The 26,970-nt window shown below is 34.1% G+C and overlaps 1 protein-coding gene across 5 annotated transcripts in view; it reads left to right on the top strand.

Moving 5' to 3' along the window:
• The window catches only part of Grm8 (glutamate metabotropic receptor 8), a 783,619-nt gene that overhangs the window by 664,454 nt on the left and 92,195 nt on the right, over positions 1-26,970 (top strand). For all 5 annotated transcript variants that reach the window (XM_063241274.1, XM_003475159.5, XM_063241281.1 and 2 more), the window contains one exon: positions 16,380-17,315. In XM_063241274.1, the coding sequence (XP_063097344.1) occupies positions 16,380-17,315 (936 nt within the window). The remainder of the gene's footprint in view (positions 1-16,379; positions 17,316-26,970) is intronic.

The raw sequence follows: 26,970 nt of genomic DNA on the forward strand, positions 1-26,970 counted from the left end.
TACAACATTTTGATATTATCTTGCTTGCATTCATATATGTACTGATAATCGATACACTACGTTCCATTTCTCTACAATGAAGTGAAAAACTTGGGCAACTTTAGGAAAATGTGTTTAGTTCACTTATTTTAAATCTGAATTCTTTGAGATATGGTTCAATATATTGCAATTTGTACAAATATAAAACATTAACTAATTACTCTACATGTACATGGAAAGATAGGCTTTGGAGATGAAAAAAAGTCAAGTGCAAGAGCACTGTGACCCCTAATCATCATTCCTCTGGAGGGCCTTAATACAAGTTTCATGAGCATCAGGAGAGCAAGAAAACCATATTAAATTCATCTGTTGTTTGGTGAGCAATGAGACAGTGTTGTGCTGGTATTCCAAAATACATTCATATTTCATCATGGTTTTACTCATATGTTTGATTGATAGGATATCATTAATTTGTTTTACAGATATACCCATAGTTCCATGGGTGCAGTTTTCACAAATGTTGCCAAACAATTGTCTGGAGATAAGAGTAAAGAGCTCCTAATGAGTATGGTGGCTCAAACCTGTGATCCCAACACCAGGGAGACTGAAGGAGCAGAATCTATGAGTCTCAAGGCCATCATGGGCAATATAGTCAGTTCATGACAGCCTGGAATAAATAACAAGACTGTCTCAAAAATCAAGACTAAACCAAACCTACCTAAACGAAAAACTAAAATAAACAGTTATTTAAATGCAGTGGAGTCATATTTCATAACTAATCAGCATAACTAGTTTAACCTCTATGAGCTTTATATCTGAATCTGGGTTCAGATCACTCTGCTAGACTAGATGTATTAAAGTTCATGAAACTCTTTGCAAATATAAGTACTGCATAATATTCCACTGAATTTTATTTATTTATGCTAATTTACTTTTCAGAACACTTTTGTTTAAGTAAAATATTGTCTCAGGGAACTCAAGATAACTGACATTTTAATGTTTAATTTGATTTTTAATTGGAAAAACTTATTTCTATAGCTGCATCATTGTGCTTATTTCATTAAAATAATAAAAAGAAAATGGCACATATTCAATTTCAGTCACATATTAACAAAATCAAAGCAATAAAACGTAACTATATACTTTCTGGAAAATATTTTGTGCAAAGAATAAAACATTTGGAATTTTAAAAAATATAGTTATTTAGAACAAAAAGTAAAAAGAGAATATCTTATTTAAGCAGGAAGTAGAGGATATATAAAATTTAGTTTTTCAAGGAAAATAGCAATGATGGGCAGAATCAGTACATACATGAAGAGTATGTTACCCCCAGTGCATGTTTATGACCATCCTGTGCTATATCTTTTACATTAATTCATCCATTCAGTCCTTTAAAAACTTGAGGTGAGGTATTATTGATGCATTTTCACAAATAAAGAAATTTATTCTCAGAATAATATACTTGTTGTTATTAAATCCTGACTAGATTCCAAACACTAATATTATGAGATAGAAATTTTCAGAATTTCCAAGTCAAATTGAATTTTAGTACATGAAAGGTATTAGCCCTCTTTCTGAGGAATAGCTGGCAAATTTTCTTTCCATTCTTTAGAAATATCTTCACTTGTTTGTTGCTTTCTTTGATGCTGAGAAACTTTATAAATGGATAAAGAAAATGCACTTATACACAATGGAGTACTAGTCTGCCACAAAGAAAAAATAAAATTGAAGCTTTGTAGGAGAATGGATGCATCTCAAAAGAGTAATGCTAAGTAAATCAGGCACATAAATTTAAATATCACATTTTCTCTAATATGAAAAATCCAAAGTGAAAATAAAAGCAAAGTTAGGAATAGACAAAATGAACTAAGAAGAAATTTTTCAAATGGAAAGGGAAACAAGAAATGGCGTGGAAAAAGAAGGAAAGGAAAAGAGACATTTAAAAAAAAAAGAAGGAAAGACAGAATGGAAGTACCATTTTTTCAAATGGGAAGGTGATCAATAATTGGAGGGACCTGGGATAGATCAGCGGGAAAGGGGGCAAAGATAATTAAGGTGCATTATGTACCTGTCCAAACTCCCATAGTAAAGGTAATCATTATGTATCACACACATGTACTAATAAAATACATTTAAAATAGAATAAATTTATTTTTTTATTTTAAAGAAAATAAAACCAAAGTACAACACAATGAAACCAATGAAAACAAACGATGAAAGTGACACAGTACTTCAAAACAGGGTAACAGGAAATCAACAATGACTACCATAATGCTTCTTGTTAGCTTTACAATAGCTGCTCATACCATTAGACGTAATGAAATCAATCAAACAAAACAAAATAAAACCAGTCAAAACAAAACAATGAAAATGATACAGGACTTCAAAAAAAAAGATAATAGGAAATCAACAATGGATACGAAAATATATCTCATTGTCTTTAAGTTGCTGCCCACACTATTAGAAATAATAAAATCAAACAAAACAAAACAAAGTGATACAGAATTTAAGATAAAAGGAAATTAACAATTACTACCGCAATTCCTCTTGTCATCTAAATAGTTGTTGAGACTTCTGGATTTAGACCTTCACATCAAGAATTAAGTTCTTTTTTTTGCTTCAGCTGCTATCGTCTCATCATTTCAGCCTGTTTTCCTCTAAATCAACCAGTTGTTTTCTGGGAAGGAGGGGAGCTCACCCCTCCTGGCCCACCAGCAGGTTAAATCCTAGGGTGGGGATGTGGCTTTGTACTTCTTCCCTGGCCAGTGTGACTTCTGCTAGCTTTCAGGGGGGCTTGGATTCCTGGTTCTGCCCCCGCCAGCACATCTTCTGCTGGCTCACAAGGGTAGGAGGGGTAGAAGGTGGTGGGAGGTTGGGTTCCTGGTTCTCCCCCAATAAGTGTGACTTCTGCTGGATCACAGAGGGATTTGGGCTCTTGGTTCTCCCCTGGCTGATGTGAGGTCTCAATAAAAATTTGTAAAAATACATGAAAGATACTTTTGTTAGAAGTTAGAAAATTGTAATGGCAAAAAGGAGAATACATCTTCATATTTAAGGAAAAAATCAAACCAATAACCTGTGTAACTATTTTTATTAAAAGTGATCCACTAAATTGTTTTTTACAACATATGACACATAGTAAGTATTCAGAAATCTTGTCATTATATGGGACATTTTGTACACTTTTGTCACTCAATTTTACTTTTCTATAGGATGGTAACTGGAGATTTTTGCCTGGAAATCATGTGCAGTGAAATAACTGGTCAAAAATTGACTTTTTTAGTATTATCTCATGTAATTTGCAAAGAGCATAAAATATGATCATGAATATTTATTGTATTACATTTTACTAATTATTAATGCCTATAAAGTTACAAATTAGGTTAGATACCTCAAGATCACACATTAAAAATACCATTAACATCTGATTTGTATGTAATGCCAGATTAAGTAATATGATAGACATCTAAAGTATACAGCATTTTAAAGATACATATTCAATAATACCCCTGACTTCAAGGAGATAAAAACTAATAAAATCATTAATTATAGTGTAGGAGTATAATAAATTTATCTTACAAATAATAGAAATATAATTGCATGAGGTGAGAGCTGAGATGGGCTGCTTATTATTTAAGTGACTAGGGACAGATTAATAAAGGGACATTTGAAAGAATTCTTGAAGAAATATAGTGTTTCAATACTTAATAATTAAAAAATAGACTCTCAAGTAGAGATAAGCTAGGAATAAACATAGAAAGAAAGTAAAAATATTTTATAAGGAAAAATGAACACAACAATGAAGGGAACTATATAAATCCTGTGGGACCATTTAATGTGATGCTCAAAAGACACATTATGGTGGAATGTTTGATGGCTGGAAGCCATGTTACTTGTTTTTAAATTTATTTTGTAATTAGTTAGATCATTGTAGTTTTCCATTGGGGAGGTTAAGAAGAAAAATAGTATTTTTTATCTGGCCATGATATAGGTGCAGGATGGAATAGGAAAGGAAGAACTTTGCAATTCTTTTAATGTAATCAACTAAGGGAAACACAATATGTGATCTCAATAGGGCTAAAAAGAACATAGATGCATACAAGACTAAATATATGGTGACTGATACAGCTTATGAAATTGACTTCAAAGAGAAAAATAGAAAAACCAACAAGACAATGCCATAGGCCAGATAACAAATCCATTTTTAGATATAAGCTCCTACTTTGGCTTTATTGCCCACAAGATTTGTCAACAGGCCATAGGTGGTATTCCAGTTGGGAACTGGCTAGACAGGAGTACATTGCAGCAGTGAAGTTTGAAGCCTCTGTTAGAGAAATACAGAACGAAGACATTAAGGATAAACCATGGCAAAGTCAGAGAAACTAATAAAAAAAAGTGGGAGCCAACACTAATGACACAAAGAGAGTAACAGCAGTGACAGTGTTCAGATGTCAAGTAAAGAGGGTTTCAAAAGAAAGTTGGATTGAGAAGATGTCATTAATTTTGAATGCCGGTGCCCTTCACATGACTTTTTTAGATGAGTAGGTGGCAAAAGCTAGTGTTGCATTCGGGGATTGTGAGGAGAACAATTAGAATCGGGACATGGAGTTTATAATATTATTTTATGATGGTCACTCAGAGTTAACACAAGAAAGTGCAGGAAATCTGTCCACAACACTAAAAACATAGAATATTCCACCAAGGGGCTGAATCCGACAACAATGTCCCACGTGAGTCCAGATGAAGACCCAAAGCTCATGACAGTGCCTCCTACGAGACCAACTGGAGGTCTAGAGCCCACTATTAAGAAGGACTCACACCAGTCTCTTTTATGGATCTGTGCTAGGAAGGCCTAAAGGTCAGAGGTGGAAAGTCTATGCCAGTGGGGTGAAGGAGCTGTGCTGGAAGTTGAGGGTTCTACACTGGAGCTAAGAAGTCACACTCAAAAGACAGAACAGGGCTGTCCTGAAAAGCACCCCAGCCATCCTCAGGGAGATGAAGGCCTTGAACTCCTCCGACAATAAGCACAGTCCATTACATGCCAGGAAGCCAGTGTGAGGAGTTCATCCTGGAGATTAAGCGGCACATGTCTTCCCCTCTGGATCCAGGAAGCAACGCTCAGTGTAAGGACCAGAGCTTCTCCAGGACAACCAACGGGCTCAAAGAGCAACACTTAGGAGAACCCACAATGCCACAACACCTCCCTTCTTTTTCTCCACATCTCTATTTATGCTGGCAGCTTTCCTCAAGTGGAACATCTATGCTCAGCATGATGGTGATTTAATTCAGCTGGCGTTAAATTGAGCACCAGTTTTTAATCCATAACAGCTATTTTGCATGGAGATGATAGTACAGGAGGTATAAATCATTGTTCCAAAGAGATACATCAGGAAAGAAAAAGGAAACAGTGGAACAGTTAAAGAACAGGACTATGTCATAATATTTTTTCTTCTGATAGATCTGTCTGATGTATATTTTATGAGCAAGACCATGATATTAGTAATATAATCTCTTGTTTTTTAATTAGACTTGCTAGCTACCTGTAATTTTTATTGGCTCCTTCATAGAAACCATTCACAGATTTTGTTTGTAATTAATTAGCACTATTGTCTCCTTTATTACTATTAATGTTTTCTTCTTTCCTTAACTTTATGTATTGTTTTTGCCTACTTTCTAGAGTTGAACATGAATTCATTTATTTTCATTATTTCCTTTTTATATTAAAATCATTCAAGAATAGAAATATTTATTTAAATACAGATTTTTCTGTACCACATAAGTTTTGCATAATACATCCTCATTATGTTTTATTTCTCATGGTCCTCATTATAGTTTCAACTGGATTTATGAGAGAGAGTTATTGTTTAGTTTGTAAATGGATGCATTTTATCTTTATGACCTGGCATTATTTATTTCTAGTTCTACTAAAAACTGTCACTGGAAAATATAGCTTAAAGAAAGATTTTATTTTTTAAATCTTCAAGATTTTTAATAGCCCATTTTTAAAAGTACATTTTTACTGAGCTCTGGAATTTGTCAACTTACTTTCTTGATATCTTTTTTTCTGTTTGCTTTATTGCTCGTAAAAGTACATGCAAGTAAAACTTTCAGGACAATCTGAGGTTTATATACAGCTTATTATAATCTTATTCTTTGGTTTATAGTTATGTGTCTTATATTTTAAACAATTTTTCACAGCTAAATCCAGTTTTATAACTAGATTTGCTCACAGTCATGTAATTTTCTCACATACTCCAGAGGTGATAGTCTTGTCTTCTATGTTATGTCTCCCTTTCTGGATTTCTCACGTTTACTTTAATTTTCAGTAAAGTGTATTATAGATTCAGGCCTTTTTTGCCAATAAAGTATTTTTTTAAATGCTACGTTTTCTCAGTGATGATATATTTTGTACAAAAATTTCCTCTGAAAGGTAAAAAATAACTTGGCATGTTACTACTCTGATTACACAGGTTCTTCTAAAATTCTGATTCTTTTCATGCTGAATTTGTGTTGGGACTGAAATGTTTGTATGTATAATTTTTAAAGGTTGTTAAATAAAATTCATTGATGAAATTTGAATTTTATTTGGATTTTTTTTAACTTGTAAAATTTTACCCAAAAGGCTTGCTTCATCACTTCCTGCATTTGGTATTTTACTTTAAAGTTCTTTGAATATATGTTCCTTCAACCAAAACAAAAATAAAATTAAAGATGCAAAATATTTCTTATCTCTTATCTTTATTTTCCATAGCAATTGTCTTGGTTACTCCTTCATAAATGTTAGTTTTCCATAATATTGTCTCAACATTCTGTCTTCTGTTTTATTCTGTACTTTTTATAACTTTTCATCTCTGTATTTTTCTTCCTCTATTATTTTAGAAGATTTACGATTTGGACTCTATCTGTAATTTGATATTACACAAGCTCTCTTCTGCATGCTGGTGTTTTCTGTGTGGGTTTTTATTTGACATTTCATTTTTAGTTCCCTTAACATCTCTGCTTATTATCTGTCTTCCATTTTCATTAGGCTTTTTCTTTTAGTTTCAATTCATTCTTGTTAAAAGTGTTTTTAAATTACTTAATAGGTATGATTTTAATAGTCTGCTAATCCACCAAGACATTTTTAAAATGTCAAACCACAATATTTCTTTAGTTTATAGATGCCTAGAATTTGGCTTTTATAATTAAATTTTGCTCAATATGTTTCATGCTTTGTTTCTAAATAATGTGCTTATGCTTTCTTCTTCTTACTTGTGTGCTATGTCAATTTATGTGGAAATCTTACTGCAGTGTATCAGGAGTTATCATCTGTACGTGACCTTCCTGGTTTTTGTATAATTCACCCATCACCTTCTACTATATGCACACTGTAACTTTCTGTAATGTGGTGATATAGTGAGTTTGCTTTGGTTACTGTTGATTTTATGAAAAGGAAGTGTTTCCTTTATTGTTCTTGTAGCTAATATTCACCAGTGCAAATTATCTTATTCTTTATTTATTTAGGGTGCTTACTACCATGTATTTGTTCCTCTGCAGGAGACAACTGGTTAGCTCACATGTTCTCCACTTTCCCCAGTTTGTACTGGCACCTCTCCCAGGGTATAGCACAGCTTACATCAAGCTGTCCTGTTGCCTTCCTCTTGGTGATGTTTCTCACATCTCTGTGTTTGTTTTTCTGTTTCCTGTAACTGGCTCCCTCCATTCCTGTTCCTTTACTTTCTCTTATACAGATGCAACCAATCAAACTGTTATTTCCTCAGACTGCAGAACAACTTGGCAATTTGAACATATAAAATGTCTCATTCACATCTTCATGTTACATTTTAAAAAAAGTTTTTCAAAATCTAGATGGGAAATCATTTTACTTTGAAATAAAACATGGTTTCTTCATTATTTCCTGTTTCCAGATATTCAATTCTTCGCAACATATTTTTTGGATTGCCAGAATCCTTTAAAACTCCATTTCCTTCCAGTATTTTGAAATCTCAACAAGATATATTTGAATATTTATATATTTGTACTTAATATGTGGGGGATCTCAATAGGATTCTTTAACTTGGGATTTGACCTTCTCGTATTCAGAGAAAATTTCAAAAGATTTTTGATAATGTCAACTTCCTATTTTTCTCCTTCTTCAGTTCAAAATATATGGTTTTAATTGCTGGTAGGTTGTTTTGAATCCCCTTCTAGTTCTTGTACTAAGGTTATAATTCTGAAATTATAATGTATAATACATTATACATAATAATGTATACATAAACATGTATGGATAAAGAACTAGACATATATATATATATATATATATATATATATATATATATGCTTTTTTCTGCCTCTGGTTAAAGGGTGAGGTCCTTCTTTCTATGGCTGCCATCAGTACTTATCATGGGATATGCAGATTCTACCTCTTATATTTTTTGTGGACAAAGAATTTTCCAAGATCTTAGCTTGTAAGGTCTTTCTAATATGAGTACGAATCAGGAGGCTAAGTCTCCTTAAGATTTGTTTCTCTGTAGCTATGGTTGAACTAATCTAGACACCTCACATATTTAATAAATGTAAATTTCATACTCAGTTTCCCTGCTGCCTAAAGCCAGGTTACACAAAACACTAAATACAAAGCACTTACAAATTTGTAGTTATTGACATGTTTATCAAACATTACATTTTTTAATCAATTTACATATTAGTCACATATGGAATTTCTGCTCCATGCTAAGCCTTAATATAGGTAAAAATATATATGGGAAAAATATGGTAAAAATAAAATATCGTGTCCTTGAGATTACTTTTCTGATGGGAAAAATAAACAAATCAACACATGACTAAGACAGAAAGGTAGAATTCCAAGAAGTTATAATAAAATTATGTCCTGAAGGGTATTGAAAAAGCAGAGAGGAATACTTCTCCCCAGAAGGGTGAATCAGAGCAGACTTAACAGAAAAGCAAAGTTTTATCTCACGAAACTGACTAGAGACTCTGCATCTGTTTGCTATTTCCTTATGAGTTTTGACCATTCTTAGTCATTATTGCCCAGTTCTTTATTTCTGAAATTAACTTTCTATTTATATTCTTGGGCTGGAACTGGATCTTTCCTTAATTTCCACCTGGACATGCATTGTTTTTCCCATTCACTTCACTGATTGCCCTGAATCTGTTCCTTGAATTTGTCTCTACCCAAGTTCTCCTTGTGTCTTTGTCCCTTTCTACCACTTCTGTGGGTGCTAATTCCTTTATAAAAACTCTTGGCCTCAATTGACTGTCAAATGACTGTGTCTCTAAAATTTTTACCTTTAGGCAATCATGACTCATAAACTCATGGACCATATTGTGAATCATCTCCAAAACCAGTCAGTCTTTTGCACCAACCTTTCCTGTGAAGGACATTACTGATTATTCACTTCCTTTCTTCCTTCTTTGTTCACCCAACACGTATTTATTGATATTCATTAGGTCTTATTCACACAGGAGCCTTTAGATTGCAAGGGTGGAAAATTACGCTTGGATTGTACTTTTTTTGGAGGGAAAACAACTTTCATTTAGTGCTAACCAATCTATGGTTCATAAATCCTTATAGGAACTACTAGATAAAGGAGGAATTTTAATTAAAATTACAACTTGGCTTTCTTTTCCAGAGCTATTGAGCTATGATATCTGACATGCCAACAGCATTGGTTTTAGTAGACCTCTTACATATTTATTAGGAATATAACCAAAATTTTAAACAGATACTTCTTTAAGTAAAACTAAAATCAAACCACATACCTAAATACAGTTCATTCTGTAAAAGTGGCCCAGAAGAACACTAAGAACTAAGCTGGTTTGATAAATAATGCTTGTTTTTTACATAGATGTATATTACATAAAAAGTGGATGTTTAAGTCTTAGAGAGTGATACACGTAATTAAATTTGGTTTCATTCTCCTTGTTTTCCTCTCCTTCCTCACTCTCTTTTTCTCTAGATCATCTTTCCCCATGTTTTCTAGTTAGTTAAACATAATCGTTACACTCACTGTGAGTAACTGGTACATGTGCATTTCACATGTTAATTACTTTAATATCCCTTTTCTTCTCCCCCTTTCCCTATCTTCTATCTCTTGGTCCCCTTCCCATATGCAAAAGATTTGACTCCTTGTTTTTTTTTTTTTAATCTACCTGTTATTTTACTTTTTAATTTACTTATACTTTGGGTTTCTTTACTGAATTTTCTTTGTATGTGTGTCAAAATACAACAGTGCCACAACAAATGGGGATATGAAAGTGTCTCTTTGAAACTGGCTTCATTTTCTTTAGGTATATGAATTATCATATATATATATATATATATATATATATATATATCAAGAGGGCTATAGCAAGACTATATGGTAGTTCTACTTTTGGTCTTTGATGAACTTCTATACTGTTTTCTGTAGTGGCTGTTCTAATTTATATTCCCGCCAATAGTTTATAAAGTACCTTTCCCCCACATTCTTTCTATGATGTATTGCTTACTTGCTTGTTTTTTTGGTCTTTAATGCTATTCTGTCTAGGGTAAGATGTAATCTCAGTATAATATTGATATGTATTTTCTTGCATACTCTCATATAATAGCTAAGTAATGGAATCAGTCTATGTATCTATCAATAGCTGAATTGATAAAGAAAGATACGGAAAATATTCATGATAGACTATAATTTGACCATAAAGAACATCATGTTATATTCATGATTTAATAGGTAATGGATGTATCATGAATGTAATTAGAGTTCATGTTAAATGAAATAAAGAGAAATTTCATGTGCTTTCTCTCATATGTGGTATTAAAATAAAAGAAAAAAATTTAAAAAGACAACCTCAAAGTAGTTGTGGGTCTACTAGAGAAGGGTAAAAAAGGGAAAAAAAATGGATAGAGGGAAGAGTAAGAGAGAATAGTTGGGAAAGTATGTATGATCAAATCATGATACACTATTACACTGAAACATTAATATGTACAATTAATGATTAGAGAAATACAACAATCAATTGAACATGTATGTAAAGATTTGGTTCTGAATTCTAAATTCTACTTCATTTAATTTGTCTATGCATAGGCCAATATTATATATCTTATTATTGCATCTGTTGTACTGTTTTAAAACCACTGTGATTGCTCCAACTTGTTCTAAATAATGTTCTAACATTATTTAGACTATTCTAGGTTTCCTAATAGGTCTGTGTAAATCTGAGGACCAGCTTGTCACTTTTTACCTAGGATCCAGCTGAGAACTCTACAGAGTTTACATTGACTCTGTAGCTAAATCTAGACAACATAACCATTTCAGAAAAGCAAATCTTCTCATCCATGAACATAGGATTTCTTATCATTTATTTAGACTTTGTTATTTTTTTTTAAATAATGTTTCTTGCTTTTAGTGAATAAATTTTGTACTACTATTGCTAAGTAATTTTGATGAGGTTATTATTGATATGATTTCTTCATTTCATTTTAAATTGCCCTTTAACATGGGAAAAGTCTTTGCATGTTAGAAGCTTTTCCTGTGTTAAAGGAGAAATTGAGCACAGTTAAGAATGGTCTGAGTAGATACTATTTCTTCGTATTGTATTTTAAATGTTGCCACATATCTAATAATGACATTATTAGTCTAATAATGACTAAGAAGACACTTAGTATTGTTGGAAAACAATACTTAGTATAATGTATACTTAGTATAATAATGACTTAGTATAATAATAATACTTAGTATAATGTATACTTAGTATAATAATGACATTATTAGTCTAATAATGACTAAGACACTTAGTATTGTTGGAAAACACTGTAACAGAGGTGTTATCCTGAGTCACAGTTTTGTAATGAGTAGTGTAAAATATTAATTATTTACTTTTTTAATTATGAAAAAGTCTTGAGTTTTTCAAGGACTATTACACTGAAAAGTTATGGTATAAAAATAAATTTCTCTTTAAAGTTGTTTGTGAAACATCGTTCTAGGTCATTATAGCAAAACTAAAGAATTTTTAAAAAAGCAAATATAGTCACCCAACAACTTATGTTTGTGTGAAGATTTGTTAGTTTTCTACAATAATAACAGAATTCGACAGTGGACAGCTTACATTTTCTGAAATGCACTGGGTTGAAACCTGCTGAATGAATCACTGTTGGTAAACACTGTTGAGATAGAAATGACCTACATTTTAGTCCCCAGAAAAATCTACCTGTGTAACTAACATTCATTTGTTACATGTTTCAGACAACAAAGTATCAGAAAAAAATTAAGGTTGAGAAATATAAATTTTAAAAGTACTTGCATAATGCCTTTCTTGATACTCCTTATGAAAGATGGTATAGTTTTTAATAAAGCAATGAAAATGATTCGAATGTTTCTTACTTGTTCTACATATAACAAAATTGTAGAAATTATACAGTTTAATTTATTCTCAGTTTGTCATAAAACAATATTTAGCACATATTTAAACAATTTTTCACGTCAAATATTTATGTATTTATAAGATACTCAAGCATGTGTGTTAATCTTTCCTTGAGTGAGACCGTGATTGGTTTTCTCAACTTAAAGAGTAAAACAAACATAACTTTAACTAGTTCAATGATACCATAAATTAGTAGATCTCTTCATAAAAATGAAGTTAGACTTCTCATATTTACTAAAGCATACTTCATTTTTATTATATTAAAATATGATATATATTAATCAAACGTATTTTTATTTAAAGAAAATTCCCAGATATTAAGTCTGTGATATTTTCATATACTTGTTTATTTTTAATTTGTTAAAACTAATTTTCTGATGATTAAACACAGAAAATTGATCAAGAAAATTTCATATTTCGCATATAATAACACATATTTATGGTATGTAATGATATCTAGTAGAGATAATATTTTTGCTGATTGTACCTTATTTCATTTTGAGAAATAACATATATTTGGAATGAAAACACCAGGCATATTAGCTCAGTGTGGTGCACTTGTCAGTAATCTTAGGACTCCTGTAGGCTGAGGCCAGAGAATAATGAATTGGTACCTAGTTTGGGCAATTTAGAGACTTTAAAATAGCTAGTTTTAAAATAAAAAAAAATTAAAACTTGGTATGTAGTTCAGTGTGAAATTTCGGGGTTCAAACCCTAGAGGCCAACAACAAAACAAAGCAAAATAAAACAAACAAAAACCGATGTGATAATAATATTTAAAGATTTTGTCAACCTAGAAGTTTAATGCTTCTGAGTTGATTTTTTTTCATTGTAACAGTATACCTCCACAGATGCCCTGGGGGTTGGGGAGGGTGACAAGGAATGCAATTTTGGTTTTAGAAAAACCAGCTTTGAAATATAACCTTCAGAACAATATTTTATTATCTTATGCATCCATCAAGATGAAAATCAGTAATTCAACTACTCAGTCAAGCATTTAATTTCTCTCAGTATTTCCAAAAGAAGCCTCTATGGGCTTTCAATTTGATGTTTTTCTTTCTTTTTTTTTTTTACTGCAATTCTACAAATAAATAAAATAATCTTTTAAAGTCATTAAAACTTAATGGAACATGTGTAGAGCTGTGACACTGTCATTTTACTTTGTAGTGAAAGGATAGATCAAATAGTCTTATGTGACTTTATAACACATGAAGTAGTGTGTACTTTACAAAAGGAGGATGTTTGAAACCAGACTTAAGAATGCTTTACCTCACCATGGAGAGAATAGAGAGCTCTTTGCAAGTACTCAGGTGAGGGTTACAATTTTCTGTCCTTGACAATTTAAGAAAGATTCAAGAAAGGAAGCTATTTTTCAGTAATTGGTGATGAGAACAGTCTCTCTCACCTGGTTGCCCAGAGAAGGCAAGCTTAAGAGTGATGAAAGAATATTACTGAAGATGTACACTTTTGGGTGTTTTTGAGGTGTGTTATAGTTGTCACTGAGATTGAACTCTTATAGATTATTATACTGATGTTAGAATGATGGTGGCCACGGAACAGGTAGTTTAACTTAGTTGCATTTCTTTTTGTTTTGTTTTTGTGAAAATGAGGGGATTTAAGCCCAAGGACTACCAAGCTACATCCCCAGCATCCTCCTCCACCACTGTTTAAGTTTACAGATTGGCTCTTGCTACTGTGCCAGGCTGTACTTGGACTTGTGACCCTCCCACCTCAGCCTCAGTGCATTGTTTCCAGGATTCATATAAATAATGACAAAATTTTACAGTTTAAAACAATGAAAAATTATTATCTCCCGTACTTGGGGTAAGAGAAATTCAGAAGCAGCTTAGTTGGACCCTGCAGGGCCTCAGAAACCTTCAGGTTATATAGTAAAGATCTCAGTCAGATTGTAGTGACCCAAACGCTGGCCTAAGGCCAGATGATGACTGGGTAGGTGGCTTTCTGAACTGCATGGCAGCATTTTGCTCATGGTTAACAGGAAACATCCATTCCTTTTCCCACAGATGACTGAGGGTTTTCATGATGGTGATGCTTTCCCTGGAGTGTTAGATATCAGGTCCTGACCTAGATCCCTAATCTCCCAAAGGAGTGTATGGCGGAGGCTTAAATAAATGAGACAAGTGATATGATTTTAGGGCGAGGAAGGTCAAAACCCTTTAGCTGAGTTCCAGACACTGAGGGCTAAGACAAAGGCTTCTCTGGACCACTGACTTTTGTTAGGTCCAACAACAAAGGGTGGTGAAACAGGAAAGTGCAGGAAATGAGCAGGACCTTGGGAGTCACTTCAAGGATGTCTCCAATAATGAATCCTGTCAATTTAGGAGAACTGTCTTATCATGAAGACATGGTAGGAGTGAGACTGTAGGAGTAATTCCTGCAGCTGCAGTCTCTATCTACTTAATTGATGTTTGAGCCAAGAGTCCACAGCTGTGGCCTTATCTTGCTCTTTAAGATATCTCTGGCCTCACAGGCCAGTACAGGCCTCAGCCAGGACCAGTGATTCATAGAGGTTCACTTAGTATGAATCAGCTCCTATTGCCAAGCAAGGGGCCAAGGCCGAGGATGGACTCACAGATAAATATAAAAAGCCAATTAGTTAATTTTAAATCATGCTCAGAGACGCTTTGTAGTGGTCTCCAACAGTCAGATACAAGAGAAAGCAAAGCAGCAGACAAAAATGTCCTTTATAACTTAGCCTCTGAAATCTTATAGCTTTGTTCCCAAAACGTATTATTGTTCACATACATTAACCCTGGTCAAAAAGATGGGAATACATGACCACATGGATTCCAGGGGGAAAGGCTAATGGGAACCACTGCACAGGCAGATTAGAACAGAGTAGGGTTATTCTTGACAATTACGAATAAATCTGATTTTAGGAAAATAAGTGCTTCACCATAGCATTTCTTTATCTCCTTTTCTTGTTCCTCCATGTTGAATCATCTATTACCAAATTCCAGTGCTTGCAAGTTGGTTCCTGATTTCTCAGGTCTCTGTATAGTGCCTTCCTAGCCTTTTCTCTTCAGGCACTCAGCAAACACTTTTCTGAAGGGAAATAAATTGGTAAGCACTGTGTATGCCTGTAAACAAATCATTCCATTCATAGACTTTATGTATTATGCTAGCTACTTTTCAAAATAAGATCAATACATTCAAAGTAAGAGATCAATTGTTGGCATCATCTCCTTCAAATTCATTTTTAATTCAGTGAAATTATTGTGAAGCACATAAAGTATAACTCTACATCCCTAAAGTAAATATTAAATACAGTAGGGAGACTTCCTTATTTGCACTCATTTCACTGCTTTAAATCACCTATAAAACTACTGTTATTTCATGGAAGACACTGTCATTAAGTTATCTTATTCAGTATATTCTTTTGCACAATATGGAAATATATGACTCAGAAAAACAGTGTGTATTATATTTAAACATGGACAAAACATAGTGTTATTTACATGAGGAATTTGAAGTTAAGGTAACAAGTTTTACCATTTCTTTTGAAAATTGACACAGTATGATCTCAACTCCAGACAACAGGGTAGGAAAGAATGGATCGTCTTTTGTTATGTATATTTGTGTTTTAGTTGGTATTTTAGAGATTCTAGTTTATACTTGTGATTAGCTCTAAAAGACCCTATAGACCTTTTTAGTTTATATTTTTAAAATTAAAAAAAATTTTTTGCATTAAAAATGTTTGGACCAAGATATCTCCAAATGTTAGATTGGTCAGCAATGAAGAAATAAATGGAAGCTAACGATGCTCATCATGCTGATGATGTGAATGACTTATTGGACCCAATTATTTAAGGTTTTCATAAAGTCAATATCAGGGAAAGAAATCAGACTCTTATTATGGTAACTGTATTTGTACTGTCAACATTCAGTGATGTATTACAAACCTGTGGCTACGATTAGGATATTATAAATGGTAGCAAAATGGAAAGCTCATTAATTTTTTATACCCACAGGTGGAAGACATGCAGTGGGCTCACAGAGAACACCCTCATCCATCCTCAGTCTGCAGCCTACCGTGTAAGCCCGGGGAGAGGAAGAAAACAGTGAAAGGTGTCCCTTGCTGCTGGCACTGCGAGCGCTGTGAAGGGTACAACTACCAGGTGGATGAGCTGTCCTGTGAACTTTGCCCTGTGGACCAGAGACCGAATGTCAATCGCACAGGGTGTCAGAGGATTCCCATCATCAAATTGGAGTGGCATTCTCCCTGGGCTATGGTGCCGGTGTTCATTGCAATATTGGGAATCATTGCCACCACCTTTGTGATTGTGACCTTTGTCCGCTATAATGACACACCTATTGTGAGGGCTTCAGGACGAGAACTTAGTTATGTGCTACTAACCGGGATTTTCCTCTGTTATTCAATCACTTTTTTGATGATTGCAGCACCAGATACAATCATCTGCTCCTTCCGCCGGATCTTCCTGGGACTTGGCATGTGTTTCAGTTATGCAGCCCTTCTGACTAAAACAAACCGAATCCACCGAATATTTGAGCAGGGAAAGAAATCTGTCACGGCTCCCAAGTTTATCAGTCCTGCCTCCCAGCTGGTGATCACCTTCAGCCTCATCTCCATACAGCTTCTTGGGGTGTTTGTGTGGTTTGTTGTGGATCCCCCACATACCATCATTGATTATGGAGAACAACGAACACTAGACCCGGAGAATGCTAGGGGAGTGCTCAAGTGTGACATTTCTGATCTCTCGCTAATTTGTTCACTTGGATACAGTATCCTCTTGATGGTCACTTGTACTGTTTATGCCATTAAAACGAGAGGTGTTCCAGAGACTTTCAACGAAGCCAAGCCTATTGGATTTACCATGTATACCACCTGCATCATTTGGTTAGCTTTCATTCCCATCTTTTTTGGTACAGCTCAGTCAGCAGAAAAGGTAAGTGGCAGGAAATGTATTTGACAAATCTGTTTCTTGATTTAACGTCTTGTTCTTTTTTTTTTCTTTTTTACTTATTACAGTATGCTGTTTTTCTTTCTTTCTTTTTTAATCCATTTATATTCTCTCAAAATTCTTTAGCTTGTGCTATTCTTTCTCAAGGTCATATTGATTTGAATATGTATTGAAGGCTGAATTTTCCATGAAAAATACTTTACCGCAACCTTCTTGGCAAACCTGAAGACTAACAGAACTCACATCACTTTCTGGGTCTCTCTTCAGCTCTGTTATCTGCCAACATTACTGTTCTTTTGCAAATAAATGTTAATTAAGGCAGAAGAGAGAAAGGACAGATGTGGCTCACAGGGGTAATCTGTCCCAAAAATATCTCATTGCATGACAAATGCCTCATTTTTATTTCTGTGACTCAGAATAAACCATTCCTTGATAATTATGATTTTAGTCATGGAAACAAAACATGGTAGTGAAAAAAACCACAACAGAATGAAACTAAAATGGTTGGTACAATTTCGGGCATCTTACTAATAATTCTTAGCCTCAATCTTGTTACTTTTATGACTGTGAGAGATAATGAAGACTATTGTGGATGGTTATATAATGTAGCATATGATGTCGTGGAAAGTAAAGATTAATTGAATTTGCTTTTTTAAAAAATTTTATTTAAAGAAAGACAAAACAAAACAGAAAATGGGTAGAAATAGTACATACTTTCAAAGAAAAAAAAACAGGAGTAAATCACTAATTGATGTTTATATATTGTCTTCTTACAAATAATTGTTCAAGATACAAAAGTGGTACATATAAATGGGAATTCAAACAGGCAGACTGCAAATAGTTCTGTTCAACTATCTAATAAAAACTTAGTAATACAGTTATCAATCCTATAGACTTAAACATACATGCATTTATCCATATCTTCATTTATGTTGAGATTAAACAAACCAAAGCAGACTAAAATCACTCTGAACAAAGAATAATAATATTGCTGGGTTTCACATCATGACATTCCAGAATCAGCACTGGGTACTGTAGTGCTTTTTTTGCCTTCAAAGTATTTGCTCATTTCATCATGTGTCATAAGATCAGTTCTCATAAACTGTTTATAGGTTTTACGCAAGCATGAGTATTAACATGTACTTTTATCCTTTATATATTAGAGGGAGAAACAGAACAAAGCAGAACAGAACAAAACATATTCCTATAGACACATAGAACTAAAAAGACATGTGAAACTGCTGTATAAGGAGTTCTACTCTTTGTTACTGTGTTGTCTCTTGCTATCATCAATAGAATTGGCTATATCATCAGATAAAGTATAATTGAATATATCAATACATAACAGTTTTAACTTTTTAGATAGTGTAGAACTACAAAAATAGGTAGTAATCAAACCAGAATGGGTATCGTAGTGAATCATTGTCATTTTCAGTATAGTTGTCTATACTCTCTGACTTAATACTATCAACCTTAACAGTTTTGGATAAAATCTGTCAATAACAAACAGAAATCAAGCAAATCAAATTTAACTAAGATCAGTCATGATATAACAGCATAAATTATACAGGGATCCAGATTAAGTTAAAAGGAAATTAAAGATGATTACTGTGCTATATCCTGATATTTTTGGGATAGCTGTCTGTGCCCTCAAATCTACTGCTTGTATACAAACTGGGATGAAATAAGTTCTATCTAAGCAGGGTGGTGTGGATAATATGGGTTTTAATTCCTGATATACTATTAGCAATATCTTCTGCTGTCTTTTTAAGACTATTCCTCCCTTTTCACGCCCCCAGGGGGTGCTGTGCATTTTTGGGTCTCCCCAACTTAGGTGTTTCTGAACTTTCTCACTTCTGGACTTTATCTCTAGTTGTACTGTTTTATATTAAAGCTTGTCTTTCCAACTTATCCATAAATACTAGTCCAGTTGCCCCTATTACTCTCTGCTTCCTTATCACTTAGAGTTCTGTTTTCTCATATTTGATTTTCAGTCCATATATCCTTCTTCAGGTTAATTATATTTCTTACAAAGAGCATCTATGTGGCCCCTACCTCATGATCTACTCTACCTGTGATTCTCTCTTTTTTCCCTTAGTTTAGTGTATCTAAGCCATCTATAATAGAAATTATACCCCACCTTCTCTGCCTCATTTCTGTTGTGCTCTTTTTCCATCATTAGTTGTCTGTTTCTCTTCTTCATTTTGCTATTTGCTCCATTCATTGGGGCCTCTCTGCCACTGTTCATGAAATCCTGGTGCTTTTCTCTCTCTAGAGGGTCCTGCAGTATTCTCTGTAGAGTTGGATTGGTGGCTGCGAATTTCCCCAGTTCCTCTTTATCTTGGAAGCATCTTGTGTCTCCATTAATTTCTAGGGACAATTTTTGTAGGGTACATCAATCTAGGCTGGAGGTTATTTTCTTTCTGGGCTTGGAATACTTTGCTCCACGTTCTTCTCAATTTGATTGTGCAGAGAAGTCTGCCATAATTCTGATGGGTTTTTCCTTGTAAGTAATCTGTTTCTTGTCTCTGACAGCTTTTAATTTTCTGTTCTTATATTGGATTTCTGGGATCTTGATTATTATATGGCTGGATGTATTTCTGTTTTGGTTGTAGGTGACTGGAGTTCTCTATGCCTCATACATCTGAGTATCTTTTCCTTTTCCTATGTTTGGAAAGTTTTCCTTAATTATTTCTGTGAATAGCCTTTGTAGTTCCTTTGTTTGTACCCCTGCTTCTTCATTCACATTTTTTATTCTTAAGTTATAGATCCTGTTGTCATCTTCTAGCCTTTGTATTGTTACTGCTTGTTTCCTTGTTATTTTTAAGAAATTTTTCCTTTCATGATCCCACATTGCAAACCTGTCCTCCAGTTCAGATAATCTATCCTTAGTTTCTTTCAAGCAGTTTTGCTAGCTTTCAGTAGAGTTTTAAATTTCCTGGTAATCTCTTTGAACCTGCTTCATGTATTCTGTTTTCTCTATCAAAAAAATTCTCCTCTTTTTCTGTTTTCCTCCATTCTTTTGTTTTTTCTTGAGAGGTGCTTAGCATTTCCTTTATTATTCTGTTTATATCTTGCTTTACTTGGTTAAATACTTCACTTTTGAACTCATCTATGAGGACCCAAAGTTATTGCTTCATGTCAAAAAAAGCCTTGTGCAAAAAAAGCCATGTTTTCCGTCCTCAGTCTCCTTTGCATCTACCTTTCCTGGATCAATGTTCCCAGGGTTGGGGGATAGGGACCTTTTCTTGTTGCTTCCTCTTTTCATATTTTTTGTTCCTTGCATACAGGTGTATATAGGAGGCCCCAGTTTCTTTCTTTGTTGGTTACAGTTCATCTGAAACATGTTGACTAGGTGGTCCTGCAACTGCAGTGTACTATGGAGGTATGTACTGAAGCAGCCTATGCTGGGTCCTCCCGTTGGGTCAGTCAACCTGCTGAGGGCTTCACTGCATTAGGCTGCACTGCCAGGTGTAGGGACTTGGTTTGGGCTAGCCTATTTGGTCTCAGTCCGGGGCATGACCCTGGTCAAGCACTCCCCACAAATCCTGCTTGAGATGGGAACAACAGACTAAAGTCACTGTAGCTCCTTGTTCCCACCAGTCTGCTGGGTCCCAGGATGTCTGTTGGAGCCCCGTTTTTTGTGGAAGAGTTTTATTCCCATCACTCACCACAGGTCGATGCAGGTTCCCTGCCAGCTCAGCTCTCCATTTGGTTCACTGACTCCTGTCCTCAGTGCAAGTGCATTTCCAGTGAGTCAAAGCAGCCGTCTTTTAGGTAGCTTGGTTAGTCTTGGCTTTGCGAGTTCTAGTACTGCAGCAAAGCACCGAGACTTTAGCTGTTCCAATAGCAGCACAAGAACTGTATATTTAATTGTTTTATCTCAGCTTAGTTTGTTCCTGGGTTGGGAGAAGCAATCTCCCTCTGTTTGGGATAACTCATGCTGTATTATTTTTGGAATCTAAGTTGACTATCTCCGGGAGCCTCTGTAGCCTGCTGTTATCTATCTGGCATCTTTTCTCTGAGTCCCTCCAAAAGAAATTGCTTTTGTTACTAATTTCTCATTAACTGTTTCTACATAAAATGCTACTAGTAAAGAACATGAATATGTGAAAGGGAGCATTTGATGAACTACATAAAGAACTACTGAATTATAAATAGCTTATAGTTTGCAACTGAGTTCTTTGTAAAACACAACTTTGTGTTATCCTAAAACTTACTTTATTACTTGTTATTTTCTGTAAAAGTATCTTTTATTGTTCAAAAACAATATAAAGTAAAGGAACTAAGGTGAATTCTGAATTCCTAGGTCCAAGTAATGGAATGTAGATAAACGGTCTTATAAAACAGAGGCAAAAACCCTGTGTCCTATAGTAATAGTAGATACATTAATCCTAATGGATATGTGAGAAAAATTCTTTCAAAGTGAGAATGTGAAGATTGTTTTATTGTCCATCATTAGAAGTTTAAAGAAATCAAGTAGTCGGGGAATAATTTCATTCCCTAGAGAATAATTTTTCAACTGAAGTTCTCCATGACTTAAAATCCCATCAAAATCAGAGAAAAAGTCCTCAACAGGTGGGTGGAGAACTCATTACATTACTCGCTACTCCCTAATGTACATTACTCCCTAATGTATATTAGTTACCAAATGTACTCTCTAACTATGTTTGAACAAAAAATGTACATCAGCAAACTTGCTACTGAATAGCATGAACTGGACATGCAATCTAGAGCCTTTGAGATTTTCTCACTGAATGACCTCCTGGATATCAATGACTATTTTATGCAGAATCAAGCATGTGGCAAGAAAATAAAAGTCAGATAGTTTAGGACTCATCCTAAAAATTGAAAAATACATTTTTCCAAATATAGTTAGAAATCTGTTGGGATAAAACTTGTAAATTAACTTAAGAAATAATGTGTGAATCAGAAAATAAAACTCTCAAAATCTATTTTTAAGCTGTGATTTTTTGGACGAGTTAGGGAAAATATTTTTTTAAATTTTGAAAATATTCACATTATATGAATTTTTAATGATATTAATTTAAGAGGTTCTTATATAAATTTGAATCATATTTACATATTGTTTTACTTAGATACATGATAAGCAGTTTATTCTGCTATTGGTGAATGATAAAGATTTGAGCCAAACAAAATCTCCTGAGCTAACATCTAACTTTTTTCTTTTTTTTCCTCTTCTATTACATTTTATGAAGTGTAGCCTACTCTTATTTTGACTTTTAATTTTGACCTATAATGACTTAAGAATGGGAGGAGGGCAATACAAATGTTATGAAATATTTTTTCTATTCAGCCAACTCTTTTAGTGCCTCAGTTTTTAGGCTAAGTTAAATCATGACCCTGTATCAGGGTACTGGACATCATTACAGTACTTGATGAATCATATAATTACATTTCTAAAAGACAATTGTACAAAACAGCCATTTTTCTATTAAAACAATAATGTTGCAGAGTGATAGCTCCCCCTTGAGGAGCTGTCCTTAAGACATGTATTTGGGAGTGCAAAGGACAAACAATAAGATAGTAGATAGTGGCTGCCCTGTATCCTTGAGCCTATGAGAGCTGTACATATATTTGAAAGCCTGGAAGTTATGTAGGCATAAATATACCCATGTCTTGAGGGATAAGATAGAATGTGGCAAGCCAAGTTCCTATATCTTTTTTTAGTTCTGTGGAATCAAAGTAAGGTTAAATAAATGATAAAGTATTTTCATTGGAATAGATTTTGTATTTGTGATACATTTGAGTGTGGAACAGACTGAAGAAATCAATGAGAAACACTAAGTTGGAATTTTCAAGACAATGTCCACTGTCTAGCTTTGGAGTAGTTGAATTCAGGCCAGCTCCACATAAAGAACTGTTTAATTATAAATATCTTAGATTTTTCAAACAGATACTTTGGGTAATACAATATTGTGTTATTCTAAAATCTACCTTAAAATTTACTACCTGATACTTTCTGTAAAAGTATCTTTTATTATTAAAACATTATACATAAAATAACTGACAATATTTTCCAAAATGCTACAACTATTGAAAAGAACATTAAAATGAATAAAATTTTATATTTCTAACACAACACTTTAAATAAGTTTTATTAACTTTGGTGGAACAAAGAGCTGGTCAGTTCTGTACTTTCATTTATAATGCTCAGCCAATTAGCCTCATGTTATCAACTTGAAGTGTTTACAACTGCTAAGCAGCACATACATCCATTAATTCAGCAGATTATTGAGCTCTGTGTTGGACACTGTACTAATTATTGAACCTGTGTCAATCTGCTTCCCAGAGTATTCACTGGGAGGCTCAGCCTGGCTCGTGGCCCTGACTTCCTGATGGTTGTTAGCACCAGTGAGGTGCTGAGTTCAACGGTAGAACACAGTGTAGTCTCGGATCTGAGAGGAAAAAGCCAAGAACTAAGCATCTTATACATTAGTAGCACAGAATTTATATCACAAGAAAAAGCAGAAGAGAAAATCTTCCGTCAATATGCATTTGATTATGATTCCTCAGAGTAACGTCTGTAGCAGGAAACTCACCATAGCCTACAGGTCTCTCTGAAATTACAAGAAGGGAAAAGCAAATGTAAAATTAGTTAAACAATTTAGACAATCGTTTTGGAAAACATTTGAGGGGCACCAAGTTAGAAAACAAATTTATCTCAGAGTCATACAGCCCGTTAACTCTTAGAAGGGTATTTTCATCACCCATTAATTCCCCTAGACAGTCTCATCATTTTCATATTTTGAAATGAAGATAAATCATACCTTTCAATAGATTTCATTTGTTTTTTAAACTGGTGAATTTTACCAAATCATAACATAAATATAGGGGTTTTTTTTTTGTTTTTGTTTTTGTTTTTTTTTCCAGGCAAAGAAGCAGTGTGAAGGAGGTTGGACATTCTGAGCATGGCCAGAGATGAATACAAACTTGCATGGTTGTGCTGAAAAGACAAAATAAAATATAATTAACTTCATAGTCAGGAAGAGAATCCTTAGGGATGATTAGGGGCTGATGGGATGGCAGAAATCTCCTAAATACATATTTTATCCTTTCTAATTGGGTCCATAAAGTAGAGCTTATCAGACAAGGGTTATGACACTGCTGAGCTCTAAGAGCCACAGTGCTTGAACCAGAGCATCAAATGGAAACAAAACAAAATAACTTTAAATTAAAAAAAAAAAAAAAAACTCAGAAATGGTAAAATCCTCTAGTAAATCCTGAACCAGCTTTACTTTCTTCACCTTTTTGGATGCGTAGTACAGCATCTATCTAGCACGGATTATCTTTGGCTGAGCCCTCTACTCACTACAAACCTTTATGTGACCCTCTCACCTGTGAACACCATTCTACATAAATTCGTTGAATATAAGCAGGGTCTCTCTGATATTACCTCAATGAATAAATCTTGTCTCAAGAGTCCTTCATATAGAATGTTCTTAATAGCTGTCCTTTTAATGAGTAAGTGGAGTCAATTGCACAACAGTAAATCAATATAATAATTTGAATGCTTATGTATGATTTAAATTAAGGCATGATATAATTCAAAATTATGTATATGTGCATCTTATTGCGATTCTGACTGTAGAAACATATCTTTCTGAAAAAGAATTTTCTTATTTAATGAAGGATCACATATATGTATTTTTTTAAAATATTCCTTTTTAAAAAAATTCATTATCAACAATTCTGAAATAGGGAGACTAAATATGTAGGGAAAGAGACAGGAAGAAATATTTATAGTTGTCATTCACTTTGTATGAATGTCAGCCAGTGAAGGGGAATTCATACAGTCACCTGAGCCTTCTTCCACGCCACCCTCCCTGGTCCTTTTACTGTATCTCTGTGTAGAGGCAGAGAGGTTCAGGAGTACAGAGAATACTAGGGCAGAAGCAACAGCATGAGTTTTGGAGTGTGAGGACTTAGGTTCCATTCCTAGATTTGCTAAACCAGCAGAGAAAATGTAGGCAGGAAGCTGTGCTGCAGATAGAGAAATTCCCCTAGAGAATGCCGATCTCACAATGGAGGCTTGTAAAACATCACCTGCTGTATGCGTCCAGTATGTTTTCAACTAAAGCAAACTTCATTTGTTGTTATTTGAAAGACAGGAAGATGGATAATTAAACATATACACACAACTGCCTTTGACTGTGTTACTTTTTCTGTCCTAATAGATAATATATTTGTTTGGCAGAAGGTTATACAAGTCATAGGTCAGAAAAAGCGTTTAATACATATTCAGTGTTGAATGTTGTCACATTATGCCATTAACCATGAGAGCATTATATATATGGTGCCTAACATTATACCTCACCTGAAGTAGGTTCTGAAAAACATAACTGTTTAGTGATATATTGACATAAATAGACTCAGAGGATCTGGATTGATTTATCCAGATGATTATCTCAATTTTTCCAATCTCTTAACCACGTCTGTACAGACCTCCAGTTTGAAATGTTTTCTCAGACATAGAGGCTTTCCTGAGCATGTAGGTCGTATGATTCCAACAGTGAAACAAAGTGAGAAGGGAGACAAGAATCTGTAGGATAAGGACAAGGAGGTGATCCCAAGGCAATATGTAACTGCCTTCAAATATTTAGCAGAAAATCCTGGAGGAAATCAAAGATTCCTTAGAAAGCAGTGGTGAAATCTTCACATTACAGTTTGAGACAAGGATTGTATGAAACAGTGCTGAGATCAATAATTAAATTCTTGCTCTAAAAAGAACAGTCTGGATGAGACAAGAAGGGTTTCAATAACCAAAAATGAGAGGGACCGTATAATCTGGACAGAGATGGAAGAAGTACTTAGGCTAGTTCCAAGGCAGGAAGCTGTATTGCAGACCGAGAAATTCCAAGCCACAACTGTCTTCTTGCATTTCTCTATTTCCATAGAAAGCAGGGAAGTGGAAACCATCATCAGTATTCTCCTTGTGCATTGTAATTGTTGCTATTACTTTGTTGTGCTGTGTTTGGAATGTATAGCACTTTTGTTCCTTGCCAGTGTATTGTCATTTGTAGCAGATTCCTTTGAAGGCTTCAATGATGTCTCAAGCGATAGAATTATTTCTCATACTGTGTCCAATTGGTTCTGAGTAAGGCCTATTACACCAGATAGTTGCAATCTACTTTGGAGAGGATAAAAACCTTTAAAAGTAAAGAAAGAAAAAAAGTGTTAATCTGATCTCATTTGTGCAGTTAGTTAAAATGATAGAACTGAAGTTTAGGTGAGAAAATAAGGTAAGGGGATTCTGAGGTACATAGAGGCAGGCTTTTTAAGGAGCCTCTGTTGGGAATTCTGCCTTATCTGTGTTTACATTTATTGTTCTGTTTGTTTTACATATCATAGTTATAGAAAACTTCTAACCTTATGTATCAGAGGCAAATTATCTATACTTTATGACAACATAAAGGAATATTTGCTCAATGAACCTTGTTTAGATTTTATAATCCTTTTTTTATGGCTTTTTTTTTTTATTTAAGAGGAAAAAGAGAAAAACACAAAACAAAACAAAGCAGTGTAAGGTTACATATAATACAGAACTACAAAAAAAAGCATAACAGTAAGAAATCACCTGTTAATAGATTACATATTATCATCTTGGAAATAGTTGCTC

This window comes from Cavia porcellus, unplaced genomic scaffold, assembly GCF_034190915.1.
Source record: "Cavia porcellus strain 051 isolate PalLab524CR breed Dunkin Hartley unplaced genomic scaffold, mCavPor4.1 scaffold_2, whole genome shotgun sequence".
Lineage (NCBI taxonomy): Eukaryota > Metazoa > Chordata > Mammalia > Rodentia > Caviidae > Cavia > Cavia porcellus.